The sequence below is a fragment of the Cinclus cinclus genome, chromosome 14 (genome assembly GCF_963662255.1).
Source record: "Cinclus cinclus chromosome 14, bCinCin1.1, whole genome shotgun sequence".
Classification (NCBI taxonomy): Eukaryota; Metazoa; Chordata; class Aves; order Passeriformes; family Cinclidae; genus Cinclus; species Cinclus cinclus.
The window spans coordinates 21408088-21434132 of NC_085059.1; the positions used below are offsets into that span (position 1 = coordinate 21408088).

Consider the following 26045-nt stretch of genomic DNA (forward strand, 5'->3'; position numbering starts at 1 on the left):
ATGGTCTCCTGGATTATCTCCCGCCTCGTGGTGTGAGTGCGTGCGGCCGCTGCGCGGAGCCCTTCGCCGCTGGTCCCCCGAGGGCCGCGGCCCGGAGCGGGGCTCTGGCGCCGGTGCTGCCCCGCGGGACCCCGCGCCCCGGGAAGGGGCGGTTGGGGGGGGGGGCGGGCGCCCTCGGGGGTGGCTGCGGCTACAGACGGGCGGGCCCGCGCGGGCTGCAGCGGCCCCCGGGCGGTGCCGCGGTGAGGGTGGCTGAGCCCCGCCCGGAGACCGGCATCGCGCCGGCTCCGGCATCGCGCCGGCTCCGGCATCGCGCCGGCTCCGGCATCGCGCCGGCTCCGGCATCGCGCCGGCTCCGGCATCGCGCCGGCTCCGGCATCGCGCCGGCTCCGGCATCGCGCCGGCTCCGGCATCGCGGGGGGAGTGCCCGCCCCTGCGGCCGGGGGCGGTGCGCGGCTCCGCGAGGTGCTGAGGGGGTCTGTTCTTCTCGTAGGCTGATCTTCGGCACCCTCTACCCCGCGTACTCCTCCTACAAAGCCGTGAAGACGAAAAACGTAAAGGAATATGTGAGTACGGGCTCGCCTTGCCGGCGCAGCGCCCGCCTCGTCCTTAGCGGCCGCCTCGCAAGCCCCCGGCCTGTCCCCGGGACCATGGCACCCCGGCTCCGCAGGGGCCCGGCCGCCCGAGCAGCAGCTCCAGTCCTCTCTGGAAAAGCTGCCAAGGAGGGGTGCTTACTGAAATGGGAGGTTTCAACCCGTAGACGTGGGCTGTACTTTCTCAGGAGATGCTGAGTGAGGAAGGGAAAGCGGGGTAAACACTGTAATCCGGAAGCATATGAAAGTCCAGGACAAGTTCTTCCGTGTAACTTTATCCTTGTTTCTTTTACTGCTTTTTCAGTACTGCTTTTGTTTTCTTCCGAAGGGTTGAATACTCCTGTTTGGTTTGTGGCTTCCTGTCAACTTTGCTTGTGATCAGTGTTTTATGTTGGTCAAGACTTCATTCTCTTTTCCGTCTGGAACCGTTTCCCTCTCTCAGTCTACACTATTGCTACAATTACCATAAATAAAACACCAGATTTTTTTTTTTTTTTATGATTTAGTGTCTTGCCTTCTTACAGAAGGGATGTTCTAAGTGGATCACTTGAGACAAGTCCTATGATGTGGAAAAGTACGGCATTAATTTTTGGGTTTTGTTTAGTGATTCAGTGGTATAGGTTTCCTCAAGTAGATAGTCTGATTGCTGCAGCAGAGAATATAATCTTGTTTTTAGTTTCAGTGAAAATGCTGGAGTTGTTCAAGAAAATGTATTTGAACTGCTAAAACTTACATATTAATTATTCTTCCTTGAGAGGACTGCATCAGAAATAGGCAGTTAGATGTTGGACTGCCCTCTGCCTAATTCACTTCATTTGAAGCGCTTCTTCCTTCCAACACAAGTGGAAAGATGGGGGAAAAGATAGCAGAAGGGGCAATATCTGTTCAAACTGTTCTTCATGTGAAAATTCAGCAGAAAACTTGAATGCTGTGCTGCCGATTTTCAAATCCAGCTGTTTTATGTGCTACTGCTTGTTCATAGTGCTTAAAAACCGACATTGGTTAGGGTTTGGTGGTGGAGAAAGGTCTTAGAGGTGTATCTCTGCTAAAGTGGTGTATTGAAACTTGAATTGATACAGACCAAGTTGCCACAAACAGTCAATCAGTGACATCAGAGTACAGTGCGAATTTACTCTTCTCTACCACCATGATAGAAATTCAGGATAAATTGTTGAGCAGTTGTGGAAAACTGCTTCTAGTAGCTCAGATTGTCATAAAAGCAGGGGTTTTTTTTTTATTTTCACATGTCATCTTCAGCATTGGTCAAGTCTACATTTCAAGTATGCATTTGCATTTGCTGAATTCGTTTCGGCTCTTGGTGCAAGCTGGGGAGACTGTATATGTGCCTGAAGCTGGTCATCATCAGGGTGAGCAGCAAATGGCTCCTTTTAGTAGACTGAAAAAAAAAAAAAAAATGCAGCCTCATTCAACCCTCAGTTTTGGAAGGTGTTTGTAATCTGTCATAAGAAAAAAAATAGGATTTCTTCCCATCTGCTTTCTGCCCTTTTAGTTTCTGGTCATCTGCAGGGACTTCTAGAACTAGAAGTTGGATCCTTCTAGTTTGTTTAGGAGCTATACTTCTTATTTTTCTTTAGCTTTAGAGCATGGGGTGAAGGGTGACAGAAGGAGAGAGAGGCGAGGAGACCTGCGTCCAGTATCAAAGATGTGAACGTGAAGTTTATTTGAAGAGTAACAAAACAATGTTTTCTGTTCTCAGTTCATACTGCTGAGCATTCTGTTAGAGTGAAATTAAGCACTAGGCTTACACTCAGGCTACCTAAAGTGATCCGTTTTTAAGTGACATCTGCTAATATATGTAAATGCAGTAGTTTTCACTGAGAAAAAGCAGACACTAAGTTCTTTGCTTTGTATTTAATCCTATTTAGAGACAAAATGTCAGCTGGAGATGAATTAGAATCCTTTTTTGAATTCTTTAACCAACTCCTACCTGATCTCTTGGATAGAAAAGTATCTTCTGCACAGTTTGTCATCTTACTATTCACAACCTTTTCCAGATGTTTCATGAAGATGAGCAGCACAGATCTCAACACTGATTCCTGTGGGATTCCACTGGTAACTTTCTCATTGTGAAAATTGGCCATTTACTCTTATCCTTTGTTTCCCTTTTTTTAACCAACTGTTAATCCTCAATAGTCCCTTCACTTTTATCCTTGATGATTTTGTTTCTTTAAGTATTTGTATAGACCTGTTAGAAATTATTTAGAAACTTCATATACCCTCACCCTGTAAGGAAAGCACTATAGCTAGCACAGCCTTATGGAAATCTAAGAGTTCTGCTACACTTGTGAATTTATTTTTTTTTTTCTGAAAAAACCCCATAATCTTCGTTTTGTTACATATATGTAGGTATTTGCCAGTTGCTTTTATTACTATTATTGCCTTCATTTTGCCTAATGCTGAAGATTTACTGGGTATAGGTGTATAGGTTTCCTGAAATCTCTCACCCTTTTGGATCCCTTTTTGCGAACTTGGATCTACTACTATTCACACACTTACTCATACAAGACCTGATTCATGTTGCTGCACTGAGGACTTAATCATTCATTTTGAAAAGTTGCTTTAGATCAGCTGAACAGCACGTGGTCTCGTCCAGACTGATGGTACAAAAAAAAATGCAGGAGAGAGCCATACAATACAAGTTTTGCTATTTTCTGTTCTGAAAAAGAACATTTACAGTAAAGTGGAAATAATTTGGATTACTAACCACTGTCTTCTAAGCCATTCACTGTGTTAGAGCAGCTGGAGGCAGACGAATTTTCTTTTATGAGAAACTTGTAGAGGGTCTTTCAAGAACAAATCACCAGATTTTCCAGCACATACAAGTTTGGGAAATACCTGCTTTTAAATTATTTGCTGTAACAAGGGTTGTCAACGTGTCATTATTATATGAATGTAATTGTTCATATAAGTTTAATTTATGGATTAATGTGTGGATTTAATATGTGGCATTTCCCTGATTCAGTTCAGTTCTCTTTTCCCATTTTTGATGACACTAAGAATGTTAAATTGCTTTGAATTAAGGTGTCCTCTTTATTTATCTGCTACTTTTGCTCTTTTTTAGTTCTCAACAGGATAGAAAACTAGCAATTTCCCTTATAATTCAGCTGACTCCTCTTGAGGAGTAATTGGTTTGTAGCTGAGAAACCAGTTACAAAAACAGCAGTGTGCTTCTCTATTTGTTAGGGAGGAATTACTTTGTGCTTTGAAAGAAATACTGCCCCAGATAAGGGTGTGAGAAAGTAGAGAAATAGATGATAGGCATCCAAATGTGTCATAATAGTACCTTCATATACTCTAAACCTTAAAGAAGAGGATTAGGTTGATGTGGTATGTTCTTTGCTTGTTTACCTCTCTCAGTGAGCTTTTATTTAAAAAGAAAAATTAATTGCTTGTGTGATTTCTGGGAGTAATGATTAAGGCAAAGAATGCTTATTAATGAGTTAGAGAAAATAATCTCTTTCTTGTTTTTTTTTTTGTTTTTCGTTTTTCCTAATGAAAAACTTTACATCAGGAAAATACAGGGCTGCAGCTGAAAGTTAAACTTTTACACATGTGCATGTATATATATATATTTTTTTTTTTTTTTTTCAGCATTCATGATCTATGGAGGAGTGTAACTTCTTAAAGTGAACTGATGAATCTTTTTTGGATAGGTCATTTGGGACCTTAATACTGTTGCATCATAACATTGTTCCAGGGCATGCATTCATCAGTGAACCTGTATGTGTTTATCTATTTAGAGCACAGTAATCCTACATGCTTTCTCAGATTAAAATGTACCATTTAGTTTGTGTCCCTCTCCATTACAGATTACATATGCCTTCTTTTTGAATCTGTTTTAATATGTGGAGATGAGTCATTTATAATGAGAAGACACTGCACTTTTTTTCTCGATTCTGATGTATATGCATTGAGTGAATGCTCTTTTGCAGGTGAAGTGGATGATGTACTGGATTGTGTTTGCCTTTTTCACCACTGCAGAAACACTCACGGACATTGTTCTTTCTTGGTGAGTTCCTTGGTGGCTCATAGTGGGTGTTTTTCTTTGTTATTGCTATGTCTTTGTTGTTTTGTTTTTTTTTTTTTTTCCTTTTTTGAAGCGAAGTATTAGGATGCTAAGAATAAGTTGTCTCTCCTTTTGGAGTTTTCAACCTGTGTGAAGAGTCAGCAGGATTCTAGATACTGCGGGTAGTAGCTGCCATCTTAGCTGTTTCAACTCCTTTGCTTGCAAAATTAGGGTACATGCACAGTATCTATAAAAGGATCTTCATCCATTCATAACTTGAAATATTTTTGAGAAGCTGTTAATGTGAACTGGTACAGTTTGAAAAATGATAGTCTAAAAGACACCTTACAAAAATGGTAGAAGGAAGTGACCTATTTTGCTTTGATAGTCATTTATGTGGAAGAGCAGATCACATACATGTCTGTGCTCTGAGGGATTTGCATGATGAACTTCTCTTCCACTAGGGAGAGTGGGACAGACTGGAGTAGAGGGAAGCAGATTGTTATTGTTTTCAGTGCTCTGTGTCATGCTTGCCAATATGGAGGCCTCCAAAAATGACAATTCATTGTTACAGGGCTTCAGCTGAACATTTGAAGCAGGATATCTTCAGTTGCCTCATTGCTTTAGTGTTTGAGCTTTGCCTACATCTCTGAAACAATGTTAGTCAAAAAGTTTCATCTTCTAAGGAATTGTGAAGTATTTACTACACATGCCGTATAAAAGTGCTCAGCAGCTTTGTTTCTACCTGCATGAAATCTAAAAAGCAGACAAAGATTGTGAATAAGCTAAAGTTGTTATACTTTTTCATAAAGTATTTCTGAAAACAGAATTTCCTTTCTACTAATTGAGTCATTAGAGAATTTGCATTCATTTGTTTCAATCTCTGCTATTGTATCTTACCAGACTTTATTGGGTAAGCGTTAGAAATGACAGGCTTAGGTTCAGCCTGCTCTTTTTCATTTACCCTGGCCCTGCTTATGTGTCTGACCTGAGGAGTACCTGTTGGAAGTTTCAGAAACAGCCATCAGCTTTAGTAGGATTGTGACATTCTTAAGCTAGGTAGTTGAAAATTTTGGAAATTGAGAAGGAAAACTAATGTAATATTAACATCCACTGGATGCTCTCTGAAGAAACGTCAGAATGATGAGAGTAGCTGTCAGACTGTAATTTGGTGTGTTTGCAGGGCTGAGAGATGCCCTGTTTATGGAGTTTTCATGGCTATGGATGAAAGACTAAATGATACTCCAAGAAGGTATGTCCTAGGATTCTAAAAAGGGTTCTGCTTTTCTGACCTGAATAATTGATTCTCTTGTGTCTGAGCCTTTACTTTGCCTACACTCTTTCTGCCTGTGCTGCTCTCTACTAGTTATTTCCATCTGTCTCTGTGCTGATCTTGATTCCATTTCTCCATCTTTCTCTCTCTTCTTTTTTTTTTTTTTTCCTTTCCTCTTTCTCTCAGGTTTCCCTTTTATTTTGAGCTGAAAATCGCATTTGTGATTTGGCTGCTCTCCCCTTACACGAAAGGCTCCAGTGTCCTCTACAGGAAGTTTGTGCACCCAACGCTCTCCAATAAGGAGAAGGTACCTGCTTGTTGATGGAAGATACTGACCTGTCTGGGAACTGACCGACTTCTAATTCAGTTATGTCACAGTAAAAACTAGAATCTTGCTTGTGCTGACCTTAGTGAATGTAAAATGATTCTGCATCTGACAATGATGTCACACTGCAGCTTACTGAAGATTGCAGTGTAGCCAGTCGTTTGCCTAATGCTTAGAAAGCATGTTTGGCTAACCCAGTGTCATGAGCCTTTACAGTCACTGTCAGTAGTTAAGCTTTTTGAATCACAGTAGGAGCAGCATGTTCTGTAGCCAGTCTGTTGTTTAGCATTGTTGATATAAGCAACTGCTTTGTTTCAGTTGCTATAATTTGAAAATAGGGTACTGTAATTTAAAGTTGTGTTTACATGCTTTCATGTAATTAGCAGAGAAACTTGAGTTATGTGATCAGTGACACCTGATGCTAGCAGCCTGAAAAAAGAGTGTTCAGATGAGCTTTGTGTTTTTAAGGGTGATGATGGGGAAACTTTGATCATATTTGTAACAAGCACCTAATTGCCATGTTCCATGTTGCATTCCTAGGAAATTGATGAATACATTACTCAGGCTTGTGACAAGAGCTATGAAACTATGATGCGAGTTGGCAAGAGAGGGCTAAACCTTGCTGCCAATGCAGCAGTTACTGCAGCTGCAAAGGTAATGCAATACCTTCTGTAACATCCAAGAATTCTCCAGCAGTTTATTTTTGTGTACCAGAAATTAGGTGCTGTGGGTCTGTTAGGGATACTAGTACTTGTTTGGCACCAATCCTTCCGTCCTGGAATCCTGCCTTCCTCTTAAAAAAAGTAGAGGGGAGTCGAGTGGATTTTGCTTTAACCTCTTAGTTGTTGTTCTTGGGAGCATGAATTTTCCCTTTCCTTTTTTTTTTTTTTTGGAGTACTGTAGTGGGGAATAGGAAAGCTTTGCTCCTCTTCTGAATGAATGATCCCATGTGAGATGATCTTGGTGATGAGCCTTTCAACCTAATTTTATGTCCTCATAGGGCCAGGGAGTTTTGTCTGAGAAACTTCGAAGTTTCAGCATGCAGGATCTCACTCTGATCCGAGATGAAGATACTGTGCATATGCGAACCTGTGATCCACAGCTGCACCCCTCTGGTGGGAGTCTGCTGGAAACTATTGAAGACTCAGGTACAGAGCACCTGCTGGGCCACTGTGTGAGATCTTGGATGGTGAGCCGGGAGGGCTTCCCTGAGCCTTGGGTCTCAGAAAGGAGTACAAGATCGTAAATTACCTGGGAGAAGTTGCATTGTCTTCCCTAGAGCCTTCTCATTTAATATATCCCTGTACTTATCCCATTATCGTTATTCAGAATGGTTGACATCTCTCTGTCATGTGTTCTTTGAGGATGGGCCATTTTAAGCCTCATGAGATTCTTTAAAGGTATTTGCTAAAACTTTTGCTCTTGTTTCTTAGCTTCCTGTTATTCCTCAGGAGAGGAGAGCAGTGTGGCACATCGGTCTAATGGAACTCCGTCAGATACCAGAACAGATCCATCAGATGAAGATGCAGGAGACAAACTTCCTAAACGTACCCAGAGTCTCAAAACTCCTAAAAAGGTGATGAAAGCTGAAGTGAGTTGGTGTATAGATAATTTCCAGCACTGACATTGGTTTGTGAGCTTGTTTGGAAGACTCCAGCTTTATAGTCTCAGCATTTAGAAGGTGTATATATAAATTTTGTTGGACTGGCTTTGCTAGTTGAGTCCTACATCAGAGAACTTATCATCTTCTTGCTATACTTGTCTCTAGCTTTTGCATTTTTATCATGCCTGTAAGCCTCTGTCATAAGCCAGAACCCAGCTTTTCTTTCATTTGGGCTTTGTGTTGAAGTGTGGAGCATTAGGTATTTTTAACGTGTTTTGTTGTCGCTACCCTCTCTCCTGTCTGCTACAGTCTGAATATATAATAGTGATGTTTATGCCTTGGACAGCCATTCTCTCTCCATCTAAATGCAGCAGTTGTGTACCATCTTAGGCCTCCCTTGACTTTTACATATTAGGTATGGGGAATTACACCTCTCCCCACCTACCCCATTTCTGGAAATTTTTTTAAAAGTTTGAATAACTAGTGATTGTCCAGTTGTCTTCTTGTGTTCACGTGGTGATCCAGGGTATTTACAGCCATTCAGAATGGGACATGAGATGCCTGATTTCTTACTATTAAAATAAACTGTACAGGAAAGTAGATGCAGTTGTGTGCAAGAATAATTGAAGCTTAGCAGTCTTTTTTTCAGGTGTTTTCAGGTGTGTTTTGTAGAAAATGCTTTTTGAGGTGCAGCTTTCTAGGTCTTGACTCTTACTTGAGTGTTTCTTAGGGTTTCATTTATACGTGATAAAACGCTTCTCCCTTTTTGTGAAGTTGGTGTCCTATTTGCTTGATTTGACTGGGACTTCTGTTACTGTTTTTATCTAAGATAAACAATGCTGTATAACTGACTCACATTGTCAAGCTGTTCAGGCTAAATTTTTATTAGTTTGAAGGAAAGTAATTGCTTAGAGCATGATTTTTTTAAGTTGTACTATTAACCTGATTTTACAGTGTATGGGAAACCATTGCATGTGCTTACATTCTCCTTGTAATTGAATCACAGAATAATTGAGGTTGGAGGGGATCTCTGAATTCATCTGGTTCAAACTGACTGCTCGTGTAGAGCTAGTTCCCAGGACAAGGTCCAGGTGGCTTTTGATTTTCTCCAGGGATGGACATCTGTGTCCAAAGATGTGTTTTAATTTAACTTGGATCTTTCTATGGCTTATTTATGAGTTGTCCCCTCTTCTTTCTTGTCTACTGTATTAGACAGGAGCAGGGAAATAAGAGGCTCAGCATTAGAGTCAAAGCTTCCTAGTGAGGATTTTTCAAAATGAAATTGTGAAAAGACAGAACTCTTCTATGCTGTTTATTGTGAATACAGAAATACCAATAAAGCCCTTTGCAGGCACATTGGTTTTTGTTCTCAGATTGTTGGATCTTTGGGTCAGATTCAGGACTTGTAGATCTTTGACTGAGATCACAGAGGTTGCCAGCCAGGGCTGAATGCATCACAGATGAAAAAATGTGCCCTTCTTGCCAATATCTAGAATTAAAATCACAGAAGTAAAGTGTGCTGATATTTGTTCAGGATGTTTTTACAGCTTTCGGAGAACTGCACTGGTGATGGAAGTTAAGAAGCAGAAAAGTTAGAGCAGTGAACTGTTACATGGATGTTACCAGTTAGAAATATCTGTGTTTAACCTTTTGTTTGGACAGCTGGCTTTGAATTTACTAGTGTACATATCGTGTTTTAGAAAGTCTTCTCCTGGTTGCTATTTGATGGATATGTTGAGTGATTTGTTTATATGAAAAAAAGAATGACTAACTAGACTTTCGAGACAACGTAATAATGACATTATTACATTGACATTAATAGGGTCACGTTGTAGTTGTTTTGTCCTATTTTCACTCTGCATTCTTACATCTGTCTGTTAGACATTTAGGTATTAAAATAAACTAGCCTAAGATGCCTCTTTTTATTTCTCCTCAGCTTCCAGTGAGAAGTGTAAAAGCCCGTCCTAAGAAGAAAGCTACTGGCTCTCTTGCTTCTGGCGAGTCATCCTAAGGCAACCTCCCCACCCCCAGCACCTTTTTCTGTCCTGGGATTTGCCTTTTGCTTTCATGGGGAAACTCTCCAAAGGAAGGGAGCTGAGATTCTTGTAAATAACCGATACTGCTTTACAGAGCTCATTCCAAGGCAAGGGGGAAGCTGGGATTCAGAAAGCGGAGTAGAGGATACAAATCCTCAGGAATTTTCTCCTTTTCATCTCTCTGTTGGAGGGAATGCTGATATGTCTGTACATAGCCACTTGCTTTGGAATTCCCACTGTGTAACTCTAGTTGAGAATCTCTGGTGGAAAAACTGACTAGGGTTAGAGACATCCATTGCACAGAAGCTGGAAAAATACTAGGCACAGGAGTTCCATGGGGCGGGTGGCTCTTTAAAATGTCTTATCTTGCTCTGGGTATTCTCCTGCAGCTGTGTGTTGTTAAGAAGTGCCCACCATGAATTGTATTCCTTAAGAATGGACCATACCTGGTATATCCATCGCCTTTGAGAAAGTAACTGAAGTGATATATGCTGAGTGCTGTTGAGCATAAAGGACTAGCTTATGGGAGGTATATGCTGGATTCCCATTACTCATACTGGAACCTGAAGAGATTGGTTTTTATTTTATTTTTTCTGGAAGGTAAAGGGAGATGACTGGAAAAACGAATAAAGAAAATGTGCTATTATGTGCACGTTATATGATGGAGTAGGCAAGAGTTAGTGTTGAGAAGGAAAGTTTGGCATCTCTAAGATTTTGGCTCCTCTTGAAACTGCTGGAGTTTTATTTCAGGTTCTAATGCCCACTTTGACTCCTATGAGAGCATCAGAACGGGGTGAGTCCCATGCAGTAGGTTCCATGCAGTTCCATGGCAAGTGTACTTGCTTTGCCATTTAGTGTTTGAACTGGTGTTGTTGTGTTGCTTGTTACTTCAGACAAATTCTTTTATTCTAGTAGATGTCTGGGGAAAATCTGTCTCAAAATAGTCTGTGGGCATACTTGAGAATTTCAGAAGCCCTTACCTCTCAGCTTTGTGAGAGTCAATCCTCAGGACATGAGAACTGAAACAGTTGGTTTATTAACAGCTGAGTTCTGCTAACTTCAGAATTTCATTTGTTGGGGATAAAAAGCAGGGACTAGGGCACAATACTGTGATTAATCAGTCCTCTTGCTTTATCCTGGTGCAGCTCTTGCACAGATTTTCTGTCTGACATGTGTCATGTTTATCAATGTCCTGAGACATGAGCAACACTTAATATATGGGACAGAAAACTACAAGCAGTGTAGAATATTGTGAGAGTGAAATTGCAGTGCTGCAGAGAAAAATTGCATCATGCCAAGCCATACTAATCTCTTGAAGGTTGTTAAGGGGCGATCCCTTGTACACATGGTAGCTGAGTCAGTGAAAATTTTGAAATTTATGAGTAGGGTTCTTGTTATCAAGATCCATAATGAAGGTGCACCATTATGGATATGGGTGTCTGAATGAATACTTGGTGGTCTTAATTTTCACTGAAATTAGTTATCAACAGAACCTGGCTCCTACATGCAGGTGTGTCCCATACTTCTGGTGTCACATTTCTGAAATTAGAGTGAATTCTTCACAGGGCCCAGTATTCTAGAGCACAGCCTTTCAAAAATTTATGAAGTTGAAGACTAAGACTGAATTTTTTTCTTGTTTCCCATTGTCTTGGTGGCAAGTTATTTGCTGTTGAATTTACCAGTTATTTCAGGGAGCCACTTAAGTTGGGTTTGCTATTTTTTGTAGCTTTTAAAAATTTAAACTTTACTGACCATGTTAGAAACTTGGATCTTGTCAGAAATATTTGTCCTAAATAATCCACAAGACTTTATTCAGAAGTCAGTAGAAAATTCTTGATTTGGTTTTGAATTTCAGAAAAAAACGCCAATTATTTTGTTCTTTGTTAGTTTATTAGCAAACTTCATGTCTTACTACACATTCAAATGCATGTCCTGAAGCAGGAATACTTTCTGTTTCCAAAGGAAATTCCTCTCTCCAGATAGATAAAAATCTTTCATGGTTACGTGGAAGATCCAGTTGTAAGGAGTTGCTGCCCTAGAACTTTCCTGTTCTGAGCAAGAGAGAACCATTGTTCTCTATGTACCAAGTATGTCTATGACCATGTTACTTGATTTTTTTTTTTTTAATAAAATTTTGCATAGCAAATTATTTATGTAAATCATTGTGAGGGACTTCATTTGGAAGCCAAGTCTCCCTTTTTGCTGATCTTGTCCTTTGCTTGTGCATGTACTGTGATAGTCTACGATTATGTTTCCATAGAGTGACTTCTCAGAATCTTCTCTAGAATCCGTTTATTTGTAGAGGCTTTTTTGCTTTGAAGCACAGGAAGAATTTCTGAAGATTCTGTTCTGGTATTTGGATTTACCTTTGTCTCCTGAGCTGTGCTAAATAGCTTTTACTTAGCATTGCTACTTGATGTCATTAGCTTGTGGGTAAATACGGGTCAGTTTTACTCTGACTTTTGTTTATATAAGGGAACTGGCTTTTGGTTGCAAGAGTGAGTCTACAGTAGAGTCAGGGACTATCTGGTGTGCAGTATGAAGCTGATGAGCAAGCAGAACTCACCCAGCAAGCAGAACTCAAGCAGCAGAACTCACCCAGGGCAAGAGCAGTGTCTCAGCATGGATACTCTTTTCTTCTTCTAGTACAAATGTGACTGCTGGATTGTGCTTTGCTTGATCGAGGCCACTGCAGATCTGCCACCACCCACGTGACCTCTTAGCAAGTTTCTAGATGCAGTTGTGCATTGGATGGCACTGTCTTGCATAGAAATTCTCTTGTTAATGAGAATGCTGAATGTGCTGTTTTGATAAAATGCTTTTATCAACTGCTGTTCAGTGTTTTCAGCAGGAAATGCTGGAATGTAGTGTCTTTTCAGTATCATCTGTGGGCTTCGTTGTGCAGTTAAGTGAATGGTTAAATCTTCACCTAGCATTAGAACCTGTTGTGTTTGGTAAATGTGTAGAGCCTGGCCACAGAGAAAAGTGCAGTGAGAGAAAATGATACCTGAAGAGCGTGGCATGTGTGTTTTGAACTTCATGTGCCTAAAGGTTATCCTAAAATACCTGTACCATGAGATACAAAGTTGAAGCCATGACTGCCTTTTGAAATGTTTTACTTTCACGCTTTGTAGTGGTATAAGTCAGTGTTCTGCTGTTGGAAAAGAAAATAGTGAAATGTGGTTTCCTGTCTGAGAAACTTAATGTTTTGTTGCATAAAAGGGAAAAATTGTTTTCTTGTTTGGCAGTAATCCTCTGTGGTGGGTAAGAAATAGGAAAATATAGGGGAGATAACTGTCAGGTTTTAAACCCTTACACTTTATCTAAACATCTTTATTATTTACTTTTTAAAATTCAAGTTTGTGATTCTCCAGCTTTACATTTCTGGGACTGATTTCTTCTAGATTAGAAAATTTCCTTGATAGGTAGAGCGTATATACAGAGAGGGATGCCGGTGTTCTTAAAATTGCAAAGCTTGTCCTGGGGAAATTCTACCTTCCCTCATTTTAGTGAGTTGATTTCCATTCATTGTGCTTTTGCAGTGCAGGGCTTTCTTTTATATATCCCTTTTGGAAATACAACTCGCTCACAATATACTTCCTTGGAAAGCAAGATCTCTAGAGAACCACAACTTTTCAGAAATTGTTATTTATTCTGTGCCATCTTAATCAGCAGGAAATTTAGTGCCTTAGGAGAAAAGTAAGATATCTGTGGAGAACTCTGCTGGTTCTCTGATCTACACATAGCGTTGTATTAAGGAGGCTCACAAGTAAACTGTGGAGTGTCATTGTATGCTTGAGAGCAGCTGTTGAATTGAGCTGACTTTTCCTTTCTGTCTTCCAAAGTTGCATATAATGCTGGAAAGTGTGGATTGTTCCCTAAGAGAGAAATCTAGGGAAAAAAGTTGTATTCTAATGGGGACACTGTATTGTCACATTTCTGCTTGCTGGCAAGATGCTGAATGACATCTTTATGTACCTGGTCTGTACTACAGCTTTTCTTGCTTTAGCCACTAGGAATTTTGTAATGCACTGTCTGGCTGAAGCATCTCGTGGTGCTGCTTTGGGAGTTGGCTTGCGAAATCATATATGTGAAAAAACAGGAATGTATTCTGAAGTTGCATGAGCTTGTAGAACCAAAGAGGTGTCAGGGTTGGAAAGGGGTCTCTGGGGGTCATCTGGTTCAACCTCGCAACTCAGTCTGGACCACCCACTGCTGATTCCTGTGTGCTGTTTCTCATCTGGAGTCTACTGAGTTTAATGTTTAAGAGCTGATAATATGTGTAGAAATGTGTGTGCTGTATGGGAATGTGCTTTGCTGAGGAGAAATGTTTCCTGGTCACATTTCATTTTGAATTTGGCTCTTAAGATCTTAAGAGGTATGCAGAGTAAGTTGTGAAAACAGTTGGTCTTAACAGTAAATGGACAAAATAACTTCATAGCAGGTAAGAATCTGTCTCATGAGATAGACAGAATTAGAGTAGAAAATGAGCTGTGTATAGTACAGAGTTGTCCAGTAAATACTGCTAACTTCCTGAGCCTCAAGCAAGACTTAAACTGTGCATTTTACAGATGAGAGGTTGGGGGTTTTGTTTGTGTGTTTTTGTTTTTGTTTTTTTGGGTTTTTTTTGGGTTTTTTTTTTGGTTTTTTTTTTTTTTTTTGAGCCTGATTTCTCTCTTGGAGTCAGTCTCTGTCTCCCTCTCTCCCTTACCCTTTCCTTTCCCCCTCCCACCCCCCCCCCCCCCCCCCAAACTGGATTTGAGCTCCATTCACCAAGATTCTTCAAACTTTGATCCCTTCAGAATAATAAAGTTTGACTTTAACCTCAGCAGGCAATTATCTGCAGAGAGGAATATCAAGTATCTCTCATCACTTTGTAGCTGTATTGTGCAAGAAGCTTCAGAGGATATATTTGCCTGGGAAATTCTACCCTCTGCCCCCTTGCCAAAGCCTGCATTTTTGGGTGAACCAAATTCTGGATTTAGCTATGCTCATACACGCATTTCCCTGTGGAATCCCAAAACTCAGTGTCAGAATTCCAGTGCTCTATTTCTGATGATAACAGGAATTAAAAGAATATTAAGTGAAAAGAAACAATGGCAAATTGGTGGGGTTTTTTAGTTGGGTTTGTGGTTTCAGTTTTTTGTGTTTGTGGGGTTTTTTGGGGTTTTTTTGTGTTGTTTTGTTTGGTTGTTTTTTTTGTTGATTTTTTTTTTTTAACTTTGCAGGTAAATTTAGGTCATTGCTATTTATATGCCTAAAATCTTTGCCTGAAGCCCCTTGCAAGCTATCTGCTACTTTCTTGATCTCTTTCATAGAGTTCCTGGTTTTCTATGAATTGGTAATGTTTTTTTGTTTATTAAGCAAGGGCTGGCTTCCATTTCACTGACTGTGGAGACTTGAAATATACTGTATTAGAGCTGCAATTTAGCCTTTTTTCATCATGAACCTATGACCTAGATTAATACATGTGACTTGTACAACAAGGCCTAAATCTGGATTCCCAGGTGGAATATGAGCATCTATTACAAATGGCGTAGTTTGATGTATTTCACTTTTCTTGCATTGGATTCTGGCTGAAGTGTGCTCACTGCAGACCCTTTGGAGAACATTCTGTCAGCATTTAACCAGATAATGTTAGAAGTAACATTTATGGGAATACTGCAAAAATAAGTGAACACAAAAGGAGCAAATGTTCAAGTCATCTGTGATATATAACTGTCTGAGACTATGTAAAACATTAAAGCATTTCTGGCAGCAGTGGAAATGCATTGCTATACTGACTTACAGAGGCAGGGAGTCCAGTCATGGTCTTTGTAGCAGGTTTGTGAGGAAAGTCAGTCTGGATGGCAAGCATATAAAGTTTTACATAAACTTTATATGGGAACTATGGGAACTAAGTTTTTATCACAAGTAATGCTTAGTAACTTAACAAAAAGAAGTCAAAAAATTTTGGTGACTACAAAATGGAGAGAGATTTTCCTGATCATCAGACCTAATATTGAATATAAACATTCTGTATTCATGCTGTTGCCTTATTTGGGAAAGCACTGCGTTAATGGACTCCTCATTTCTGGCTCCTCTGTAGGATTATTTCTCAAATTAATCTCAAATTAGAGGTGCTTGGGTTTGACTCATCATTTTAATGTCAAAATCCCCCTTAGCACAGTGCTGATCTAAAGGCAGTATGGCACAGGGAGGATTGTGAATTACTTTTTGTCCACCAGAGGGTATAAGAATAGCAAAATCACTGAACATGAATGAGCAGAGACACGTCTCGTAACAGTTAGTTCAGTTATGACAGTTGAACAGCAATGTTTCCTAGGTGTGAGTGAAGGTCCTCCTTGGGGATGAGGGGAAAAACAAGCTGGGGCTCTAATGAAGAAATATGAAGTAATACCGCTGCTAACCTCTGACTGAAAAGGCAATATTCTGGGCATTCTAATTGAGCCACTATCCAGTGAGGCTTGCTGAGACAGTAGCATTATAGAACAACTGTCCTCACTTTTTTGTTGCTGTTGTTGGTACATTCAAACCATTTTCTAGCTGTAGGAAGCAGCTCTGAAAATGGCAATATTTATGATTCCCCCCAGCTTTTGTAATTAACCGATCGCTGTATGTTGCTCGACTTTATACTCTGAATTTTAGTGGTATTTCCTGGTAAGGATGAGTATTTTATTTTAGTTTGATCTATTTTCTCTGAAAAGAGAAGCAATTTTAATCTAAAAATACAGATTTATCTAACGTTACTATGGTAATTTGTGACCATGGCAACAGAGAATTAGCATTCTGAAGAACAGATAGACAGATCTGGTTGGTTGGTTTTTCTTTTTGTTTTTAAAGTCAACGACCTAATTAATGGTGCATGCATTTCACAAAAAGCTCTTGACGTTTCATATTTGTTAACTGTACAAGATCATACGGGTCCAAGGGATTTTGCCATTCTTACATAGAAAAGCTGATGTTAGAACATAATGTAACAGTATGAGATTCTTTAAATCTTTTATTTGCAACAGCATAGATGGGGACTTGCAGTCTGAAGGAGGATCCAGGATGTAAGGTTTTTGTAGGAAAGAGAAATAGAACCTAGAATAGTCCTGGGGATTCTTCAATGTCAGACTTCAGGGGGAAAAAACAAGAAGAATAAAATATATTTAATATATTTCTATTTTTCCATCATTTGATCAGAACATAGTGCTTTTGGGCAGGTGCTAAACTTCAGATACGAGTTGTGGATTACCCTGACGTGCCCCATCCCAAGAGCATGTTCCACATTCTGCGAAACATTTAGTAATGATTTAAAGAGTTATAAGAAATTAACTATTATTGAGCCAGGTAGGAATGGGCTTTTGTGGCTAAGCCTTGTATTTAGTGTATTTATCTCTGCCAGTATAGCGCTAACATGAAGGCTCTCTACTAATGTCATTTTTATAGGAAGTGTGTGGATGTAAGTTTAGCCAAAGCCAAATCACAGGTTTTTTCTAAGCTTTTCCTTTTCCCTAGGCTCTGTTGGGAAATCTAGCAACTGAACAGAAACTATAACATGGCTGCTATTGCTTGCTTATTTGGGGCAACGAATATATTGAATTAAGTAGAGTTAAGCAACATTTAATAGTATTTTTGTAAAAGCCAGCTGTTGTGACCAATCTGTATTTACCACAAAAATACGGTAACTGATGCATGGAGCCATCATAGCATGGGAAGGTTTCCCTCTGAAAAGGGAAAGCAGAGAAAAGGCCAAGCCAAACTGACTTGGTTCAGTTAGTGCAATCTCCTGTCTGATGCTGCTCAGTTTATTTGATGACCAGAGGGTAGTTCGGAATTAAACATACATTGGAAAACGCCTCCTTGTGACACCATCACTTTTTTACCCGTGTGCTGAAGCACACTGGTGTTAAATGACTGGATTAATGGAGTTTTCCAGAGAGGGGGAGTTGTTTGATTTCTGTCACTAATTTTTTGTAGTCATTAAGTTTGGTCACTTGCTACAGTCTAATTACTTAAATGTACAAAACCTAAGTCTCTTGTTGTGCTTGCTTTAATACCCAGACTCATTTTAGGTATCTTTTAACATTCTCTTTTTTGAAGAATCTGTTTTAAAGGGGCCATTGCTTATATTCCGTTTCTATCTGGAGTAATACAAAAGGTTATATCAATGCAGATGTGCTCTTGTTCCACAGGATGGCAACTAAGCCTTATTTCTCTTCTCAGTTACTTTGGTAATTCCACTAAAAGTGGTTTTCCTGGCTAAGTTCCCTTCTGAGGCATCAGGGTCGTAAGCATGGAAAGACAGCCCTTCAGTTTGGGTTAAGAGTATTTGGAAAAGCTCATTATACTATGTCTATTCAGGCTGTGTCAACTTGCTGAAGATTGCTGATGAGACCAAAAAGGCACCATGTAAGGACTAAATTTTGAACACTACTTCCTGCTACTGTCTCATGTGGGTCTCTCTGGTAAGTGGTGCTCCAAGCGCAACTGATCACAAGTTCGTGATGGCACCTCTGAAGAAAAAGTTGCTGTGTTAAGGTTTGGTTATTGATATGGGTGGGGAGGAAAGGTTCTGGAGATTATATATTCACTTACTTACAGTTTATTTTGACAGATAAATGTCTCAGTTTGAATTTAAATCTACATGTGCCATTAGAATACGTTTATAGATTTATGAGTTGAAGGTATGGCTTTTTGTTCTTTGCTAGTGAGTTTACATACCTTTCTCCCACCTCATGCCCCAGTTTCTTGATACTGATGCCTGTGGATATTATTTTTAAAAAATGCTGTTTTGTTATCTTCTCAAACTGTGCTCCTAAATCATTTTAGTTTATCTTCATGTCTTATATGTTTAGTCTTTTGCCTTTCCCCCTCTTCATTGTTGAATGAATAAAGATATGAAAATGAATACAGAGTCCGGCTATTTCTGGTATGTCAAAATACGGCAATTTTTGGGAATCTGGCTTTTACTGGCATTGTTTCCTCATGTAAATGTTCCTCACTCTCAGGTTGTGTCTGCTTCCCAGTTGTTAACTGAGGGCTTGGATTCATATCACAAGTGTGTTTGTTAGGTGGCCCTTTTGTTCTGCCTGGAATGAAATACTCTGGCTGTTAAGCATCTGGGAGACCTACCTGAATTGTAATTGCACGTAACTTTTGGGGAGCACAGAGATTGGAAAGCATTCATATATGCAAAGCCAGGGAATGGTGATTATCTTTTTCTGGGTCCATGTGCAGAAGTAAAAATGTTTAGCCAGTACTACATAGCTACTATACCTAGGCATGAAACATTAGAGTGGTCAGGAAATAACTGTCTTGCAGAGCAGGTAGCAAGAACTCAGTTACTTACTGGAAAACCTGTGGTACTGGCAACAGGCAGAGGGTGTATGAAATTACAAGTTAAAATGGACTGTGAAGTATTTTCTGTTGCTATCGGTAACAGTTGCTTTTCCACAGACCCAGCTAGCAGGTGAAGTGGGTAGCTGGGAGCTAGCAGTTGTAGTGGCTGGGATAAGAGAGGAAGTCAGCTAGTAGGGTTCTAGTGGCATCCTTACACTTGGTGTTTTGGATAACGCAAGTCTGAAGCTGATGAACTGTGGTCTTTAGCTGGAACTTTGTAACAGTAGTAATGGACTGAGCCTCTGTTTTGGATTGAGTTGATATCCTTTTTGGCTTTGAAATTCAGCCTAGCTTTTCTTTTTTTTTTTCCTCTCTAAAAGTACACTTGTGTAGGTGGAGCCTTTCTCTTTTTAGCCCCTTGCTGTCAGTTTTTTGCCAATGCGATGAATCAAAGAATCATAGATTGGCTGAGTTGGAAAGACCCTTAAAGATCTTCTAGTACAGCCCCTACTGCCATCCTTCTACCTCTGTGGATGTCCTCGTGAAGGAAGCAGATTTTCTTATGTTTCAGCCAGCTCAGATTGGCATTCCCAAACTCAGCAGTTGAAAGCTGGACTGTTTATATAGTAATTGCGAAGTGTTGGACTATATTTCTGTGCATGTGTAAAAATGATGTGGTTATTTTGTTAGGTCTTTGTATATGTCTGTGACACTTCATATCCCCACTTTCTCCAACAGCAGTTGATGTACGTAGAATGATTACAGGAACAGTTAATGAGCTGCACTGGGTTTGGACTTTGAGTTTGCCTGTTTATTAGAATCATGGGCAATCCTTGAAGCTGAGCCTTTTCTCCTCCTGGGCTAGCAGTCTGCAGCGGAAATTACCACTGAATTTGTGAGTTGCTAGCCCTAAACAGTTTTTTCCTTATCTTTCATGAAACTCAGAAAAGCAAAGAACACGTCATTAAATTGACCTCACAGAAATCTTAATTTCATTCTGCTTCAGCTGGAGTATTACTATGAACCTTAAAATTTTAGCATAGTTTCTTCTAACCACAGGGGGAGAAAGAAATAAACATGGGAGATATGTTTCACACTGCTTTTGAAAAAGCAGCTTCTGCTTCCTCATGAGTTACCTAATAGACTGTGCAGTGAAATTTCCAACCTTCCCCTTGTAATTGCACACAAATCCATTATTTTTAGTTTTACTTGACAGATTGGTAAAATGAAGCCATTTGAGAAGGGAGGAGGGCTGAATTTTTGTATAAATTCCAAACAGCTCTGCACTGAATCATCAGTCCCAAGAGCACAGACGTTCCATAGAAATGTCAGACAGTCGTTCTGGCATATTAATGAGGAAGTAGCAATGAGTTTTCAGTCATGCTGATTTTCAAGTTCTTGCTCAGCTTCCAATAAAAAATCTTGGAATTCGATAATAGAACTGTTTAAGCAAATCCAAAATCAAGATAATGATACAGTCCAGATTTGGGCTATTTTAGTCACAAAGTGGAAGCTTGCCTCTAGTGATCGTGTTATTACAATCACACTTCTTTCCTCAGCTTTTACAGTCAAGATGAAGAAAACCTTGTAAGTCTACCCCTATTGTAACTACTATGAGACTTTTCCTATTGGAAGATTGTGTATTTTAGCTTACTAGATACTTAAGCATTGGTTTATCTTTCAATACTCTGAAGTAAATTTTGCCTTCAAATTTTCTTTGAAGCAAGACCTGTGCTTTAGTTAGAATTTTTTGTCACAGATCAACCTTGCAAAATAAAAGGTAAAATATATATATATATATTCAGGAATAATGACTTACTGAAGAGGCGGGGCAGGAGATTAGGTAGTTAATGTGACTGGGACTTTTTTTTTTGTAACAGGTTTTAATGTTTATTGAATATAATGCAAAAAAAAAACCTTCATGTACCACTGAAGTTGAATATCTAAAAATAAAAGGTAGTGAAAATGGGAACATTAACAGAGTTTGCTCAATATAGACATATTGTATTTCCTCTTATGTAAGAAGTACAAGAGGAGGTGTTTGTTGTCAAATTCTTGTATTTAATAAAAATCAATTCATTTGGCTTCCTTAGTATGAGAATAAGAAAAAGTGAATTGACCTGTTTTCATTGCAAGGGCCAAATGTCTGTCTCCAGTACACAAGTCTGTAACACTGTAATTGCTAGCTTGTGGGATTCGTTGTTGTGATGTCTAAAATCAATGGGTTTATTAGATTCCAATTCAATTTTATTTGTTTCATAGTGTACACAGTAACTGAAAATACTATAGTAAATTACAAAGAAAAAAAATCCAAAAAACCCAGCAACTACTGCTCTTGCCTCCCATCTCTACTTACCTGGAAAATGCAAAACTTCTAGTAGCAACATTACCTGGTCTGAGCTGTGGGCCAGGTGCAGCGTGCATCCAGCATAGTGCTCTATGGATGCATTGCTGCATATTTGTACTCTGCAGCATTTCATAGAATTGTTATTGTGATTAACCACAGATAGAGTTCTCAGTCTTGGGGATGATTAACAATACAACACAAAATGTAATTTGTAAGTCCAGCTAAAATGGGAAATTATTTCCTTTAAGAATACTGGAGTCCTTGTACTTCAGTAATCTTCTCTGGTCTGTGGAATTTCTTCATCCTCCTAACTATTTATCTAACATGTCTTGAATTACCACCAAGTCAGTTCAAAATATTATTTTCACTTTTCCCCTGCCTGCATTTACCATTCAGAGAAAAAAGAAGTGTTTAGTTGTCCACACATCCTAAGCTATTCTGTAACAAGTATATGCAATTTTTGCAGCACCTGGAATTAACAGTTTGTGACCAGTTTCTTATAAACTGTCAGCATTGGGGATATAACAGAGCAACACAGCATAACTTCTTTGATCTAATCCAAAGATTTTATGCTCAGTCTATGATAATGTCCTTGCCATCTTTCCTGTGATACCATTACTTTAGTGGTCCACATTTGTGGAAGGTTCTGTGTCTCAATCATGGAAAAAAAGATGGAAGACAATTGTGTGAAGGACACCAGTTAACATAAGAAATTGGCCTTTCTTGGCTCACATATAAAATGCAGAAAACTCCAAACAAAACTTGTCCCCTGCATACAGGACACTAACCATCAGTTCAAGCAGCATCCCTGGCATTTAATAATATCTGGTTCCTCAGATAATAGTGAGATCCTTTGTTGATATCACGATGTAGTTGTCATGGTTACAAAAGGACCAGGTGCCAAAGAGGAAGTATCAAAAAGATCCAAACAGAAGAGATCACAGAGCAGAAAAGATGACTTGGAGATCAGGAAAAAATAAAGAGAATGGTTTTAGTAACTAGGGAATTCAACAGGAAATAAGAGGAAAGAAAGTTCAAAGGTAGGTAGATAGATAATCAGAGAGGTTTGATCTAGAAGCAGACCTTGAGGAAACGTGACATACTTATGTTTGTAATTAATGAAAAGGCTTGAAAGAGAAGTCTGGAAAAAAAATTTCCTAGCAAAAGTCCTTTTTGGCTTATTCTCTTTGGAGCTTTGCACATTATATCTTAAGAACGTTCTGTGGAAGACAGAGTTATGTTCTGATACTGAAGCATGGACAGTAAATTTTTCCCCCCAACATAATACAGCTAGTGGCATAGATGAAAAATAGAGGTAATTATATGATGTTGGACATGAGATTTGCATAGAGCATTCCTGACTGTTCCCTCTTCTATTGACGTTTCGGGCATGTTCTGTTTGAAAGATGTAGATCTCCAAGATGTTCTCTGCCCTGGTTTTGAGGCAGTAAAGATTTAGGTGGCCTTTTTTTTTTTTTTTTTTCTCCTTAAGTTGGTGAAAGTTAATTGAACCTTTTTGTTGTGATGAAGAGAGTATCTAAGATAATAATGTGAGCCTTACAGCAGGATGAGTTAATATCACAGTGATTCCCTGAGCAAGTGGGTTGGGATCTTCAATTAATTCCTGCAGCAGGATGGGAAATCAAGTATCCATGGATACTGAGCCAGCAGCAGCACTGACACTCACAGCAATTGCAAGCTTAGTTTCCCTATAGCTTCCTTCCTAAGGAGAATTTCTTTGCCCCCCCCCCCATGTTCTGTATTTTCAAATAAAAAGTTTTAAGACACATGAACATTTGAGGAACAGTTACAGACAAAAAATACAGTCTCCTTACCTAGAAAATTGTGTACAACAAACGCAAATGACTTGCATAATTTAAAGTACAATTTGGAAAGACCTGGAAGTAAACTCACAATGAAAGCAGCAATAAACAGAAAGAAACTGAGAGATAAAGCTGTAATCATGTGGAAACGTATTTCATAAAGGCACAGTGATTCTTTTATTGGCACAACAGATTGGTTAGAATAAAAAAAAAGAAACCAGTGAAAAAATTAAATACTGAAAGTTATGCTGAGGCTGAATATAAAATAGTTTGTACCAGCCTCTGCTAATAAAGCAAGTAAAACAAAACCAAGGATTTGTCTCAGGTAATTTTTAACTTTGGAGCCATTCTCTCTTCTCATTCCCTGACCCCATAGCATTTCAAGGACACTCTGTGTCCTGGGAATAGAATTCCTCTCACTGAAATGTGCTGAGAGGCAACAAATACATTTGATAATGATGGACTTTCAAGGAGACGCACTGTACTGCACACGTTTATTCACCAGACAATCAGAGCTAAAACTGTTAAATTTTTCAAGTAAAATTGTGACTGATCCAGTGGCAGTGTCTTATATTTCTGTGCTTTCACTAGGAACATTAAGGGAAGGAAGTGTTAGAAACTTATTAAAGTACTGCCAGTTTTGAAAGACATTTCAAATACTGGTCTGTAGTAGCAAATTCCTTGGAAATTCAAATCATACTACCTAGGAAAAAAACCCAAATATCTGGCTAGATGAACTAAACAGATATTGGTTCTCAATAGTAAAAAATATAACACCTTTAATGTAATTCCTACATACCTAGTGTTGTACTCAGAAAAAGAAAATGGAACACGGAACAGAAGTTTGGAAAACTCATCACAACTGGCAATTGCCTAGCTCAGTACACAGGTTGTTAGTCATCCATGGCCTCTCCAGTAGTTCCCTGATGGTAGTTTCCAAGCCTCACCAGAATGGTGTAGCATGGCATAATAGTGTTTATTACTATAAGTTATATGCAGTGCTAGCTAATTATACTGCTTTGTCTGCAAGTCTTAAAGCAAGTCTCTTTTTCTTCTATAGAAATCAAATTAGAATTACATCGATAAAAATGAAGGTAGTTAAAAAGAAAAATAGGAATAGATTTTTCCATATGTGATTTCAGATTCTTACAAAAAAAAAAACAAAACCAAATTTGTCTGAATAATGTGCTTCAATATCTGTAAAGGAATATTGGGCCTAACATACAGAGTGTATGAATGAAATTCTCTAGGAATCAGGCACCTCTTTCTGATCTTGAAAAGGAGGACAAGGAAGATGCAATGTCAGTAAGATGTTCAGAAGCCAAACAGTGTTAGTGGAAACAGTCAAGTTCTGCTACTCATCTGTTTCTAACAGAGCCCTGAACTGTGACCTACTGATGGAAAATAAGACTAGTTGAAATCATGATGTAGGGGACGTCACAAAATCTGCAACAGGTATCTGTTAAAGAAGGAAAAATTCCAAATCACATTTTCAAAACAGAGGTTTGACCTGGTGCACTGAAAACTAGTATGATTTCTCTCCATAAAGAGTAAGTACCAAAGAACAGATGTGTAGTACCTGTCATTAAGTAATACCAGCTGCAGATAAGCAGAAGCTAGCTACTACATTTTTCCTGGAGGCATTGTGTTGCTACTGCCCATCACTGATTTTAAGGTGGAAATGCATCCGTGTGGGATCCGTGTGGGAGGCATTTGCACAGTGTTACTGGCAAGGCACGATCCTAAATATAGCAACTCAGTTAATAGCCATACACATGGCAAAAGTCTAAATATTCTATAAAAGCGGGCAGAGGCCTGCCGTTGTTCACAACTTGAATATGAATCACAAAGGCGGTAGAGCCTAGTGGTTTATGCAGCTGCCTTCGCACGGCAAAAGGCCGCCTGGCATAAAGCGCTGTGTGGCCTGGTCCGGTCCGGCTCGCCGCCAGGATTTCCGCGAGGAAGAGCCAGCTCTGCAACCGACCTCGAGTGGCGTTGCGGGCCGTTCCCGGAGGCGGGCGGTGCCCTGAGCGAGCGGGCAAGCCTAGACCAGAGGAGTGGCGACATCGCCTGCGGTTACGCTCCGTCTGTGCGACAAGAGGGAGCGCCGGCCGCGGCAGAACACGGAGCCGCGGACGGCGGCGAGCCGGCCCCGCCTTCAGTCCGGCGCTGCACCTGACGATAGGGCGAGCGTGCGCCGCTGAGCTTCAGGCCCTGTCACCGGCACCGCGCCCGCCCAAGCACCGAGCTGCAGGCGCCAGCCCCGCCCCGGCCCCGGAGCCCGGCACACTGCGGGGAAGCCCCGACCTGCACGGCCGCGCACGCGCACTGCGGACGCACTGCGTCGCCGGAGCCTCTGGCCCGGCGCCAGGGGAGCCCCGCGCGCCGGGAGCGGCGCTTCCCGGGCGGGGCGGGGCGGCGGCCGCGGAGAGCGGCGATTTATAGCGCGGAAGGCTGCCCCGGTCCGGGGAGACGGGTTCTTCTGCGGCTGCTCAGCGTGCGCCTTGTGTCGAGCCGAGAGTTCCATGCGGAACCGGTGCAGGGCGCAGCCAGCGCTTTACGGGGAGGGCAGGAAAGAGCTGTAGCCGTGTCAGGGGACAGTCCTAGGTCCGCGAGAGCAGAGTCCCGAGCGCTGTCACTTTCCATCGCGCTGAAGTCAGTGATGGCTGCGGCCATGTAGTACCTGGGGCT

At 40.3% G+C, this 26045-nt stretch overlaps 1 protein-coding gene across 3 annotated transcripts; it reads left to right on the forward strand.

Moving 5' to 3' along the window:
- Window positions 1-18734, forward strand: REEP2 (receptor accessory protein 2). 3 transcript variants are annotated; one of them, XM_062502590.1, is made up of 8 exons: window positions 1-32; window positions 494-566; window positions 4547-4623; window positions 6080-6200; window positions 6759-6872; window positions 7219-7366; window positions 7670-7809; window positions 9758-18734. In XM_062502590.1, the coding sequence occupies exons 1-8, from the start codon at window positions 1-3 to the stop codon at window positions 9830-9832; spliced, it is 780 nt and encodes a 259-aa protein (XP_062358574.1). In that variant the 3' UTR covers window positions 9833-18734. The 3 variants fall into 3 exon arrangements, with proteins under 3 accessions (XP_062358574.1, XP_062358575.1, XP_062358576.1); XM_062502591.1 differs by having other exon boundaries at window positions 7225-7366; XM_062502592.1 differs by lacking the exons at window positions 7219-7366; window positions 7670-7809.
- The last annotated feature ends 7311 nt before the right edge of the window (window positions 18735-26045 follow it).

Excerpts from the sequence above, each read along its gene's own strand:
- REEP2 (XM_062502590.1), top strand. The coding sequence starts at position 1 with ATGGTCTCCTGGATTATCTCCCGCCTCGTGGT. Across the intron at positions 33-493 it reads ATTATCTCCCGCCTCGTGGT|GCTGATCTTCGGCACCCTCT; the intron begins GTGAGTGCGTGC and ends TTCTTCTCGTAG. Across the intron at positions 7,810-9,757 it reads AAAAGGTGATGAAAGCTGAA|CTTCCAGTGAGAAGTGTAAA; the intron begins GTGAGTTGGTGT and ends ATTTCTCCTCAG.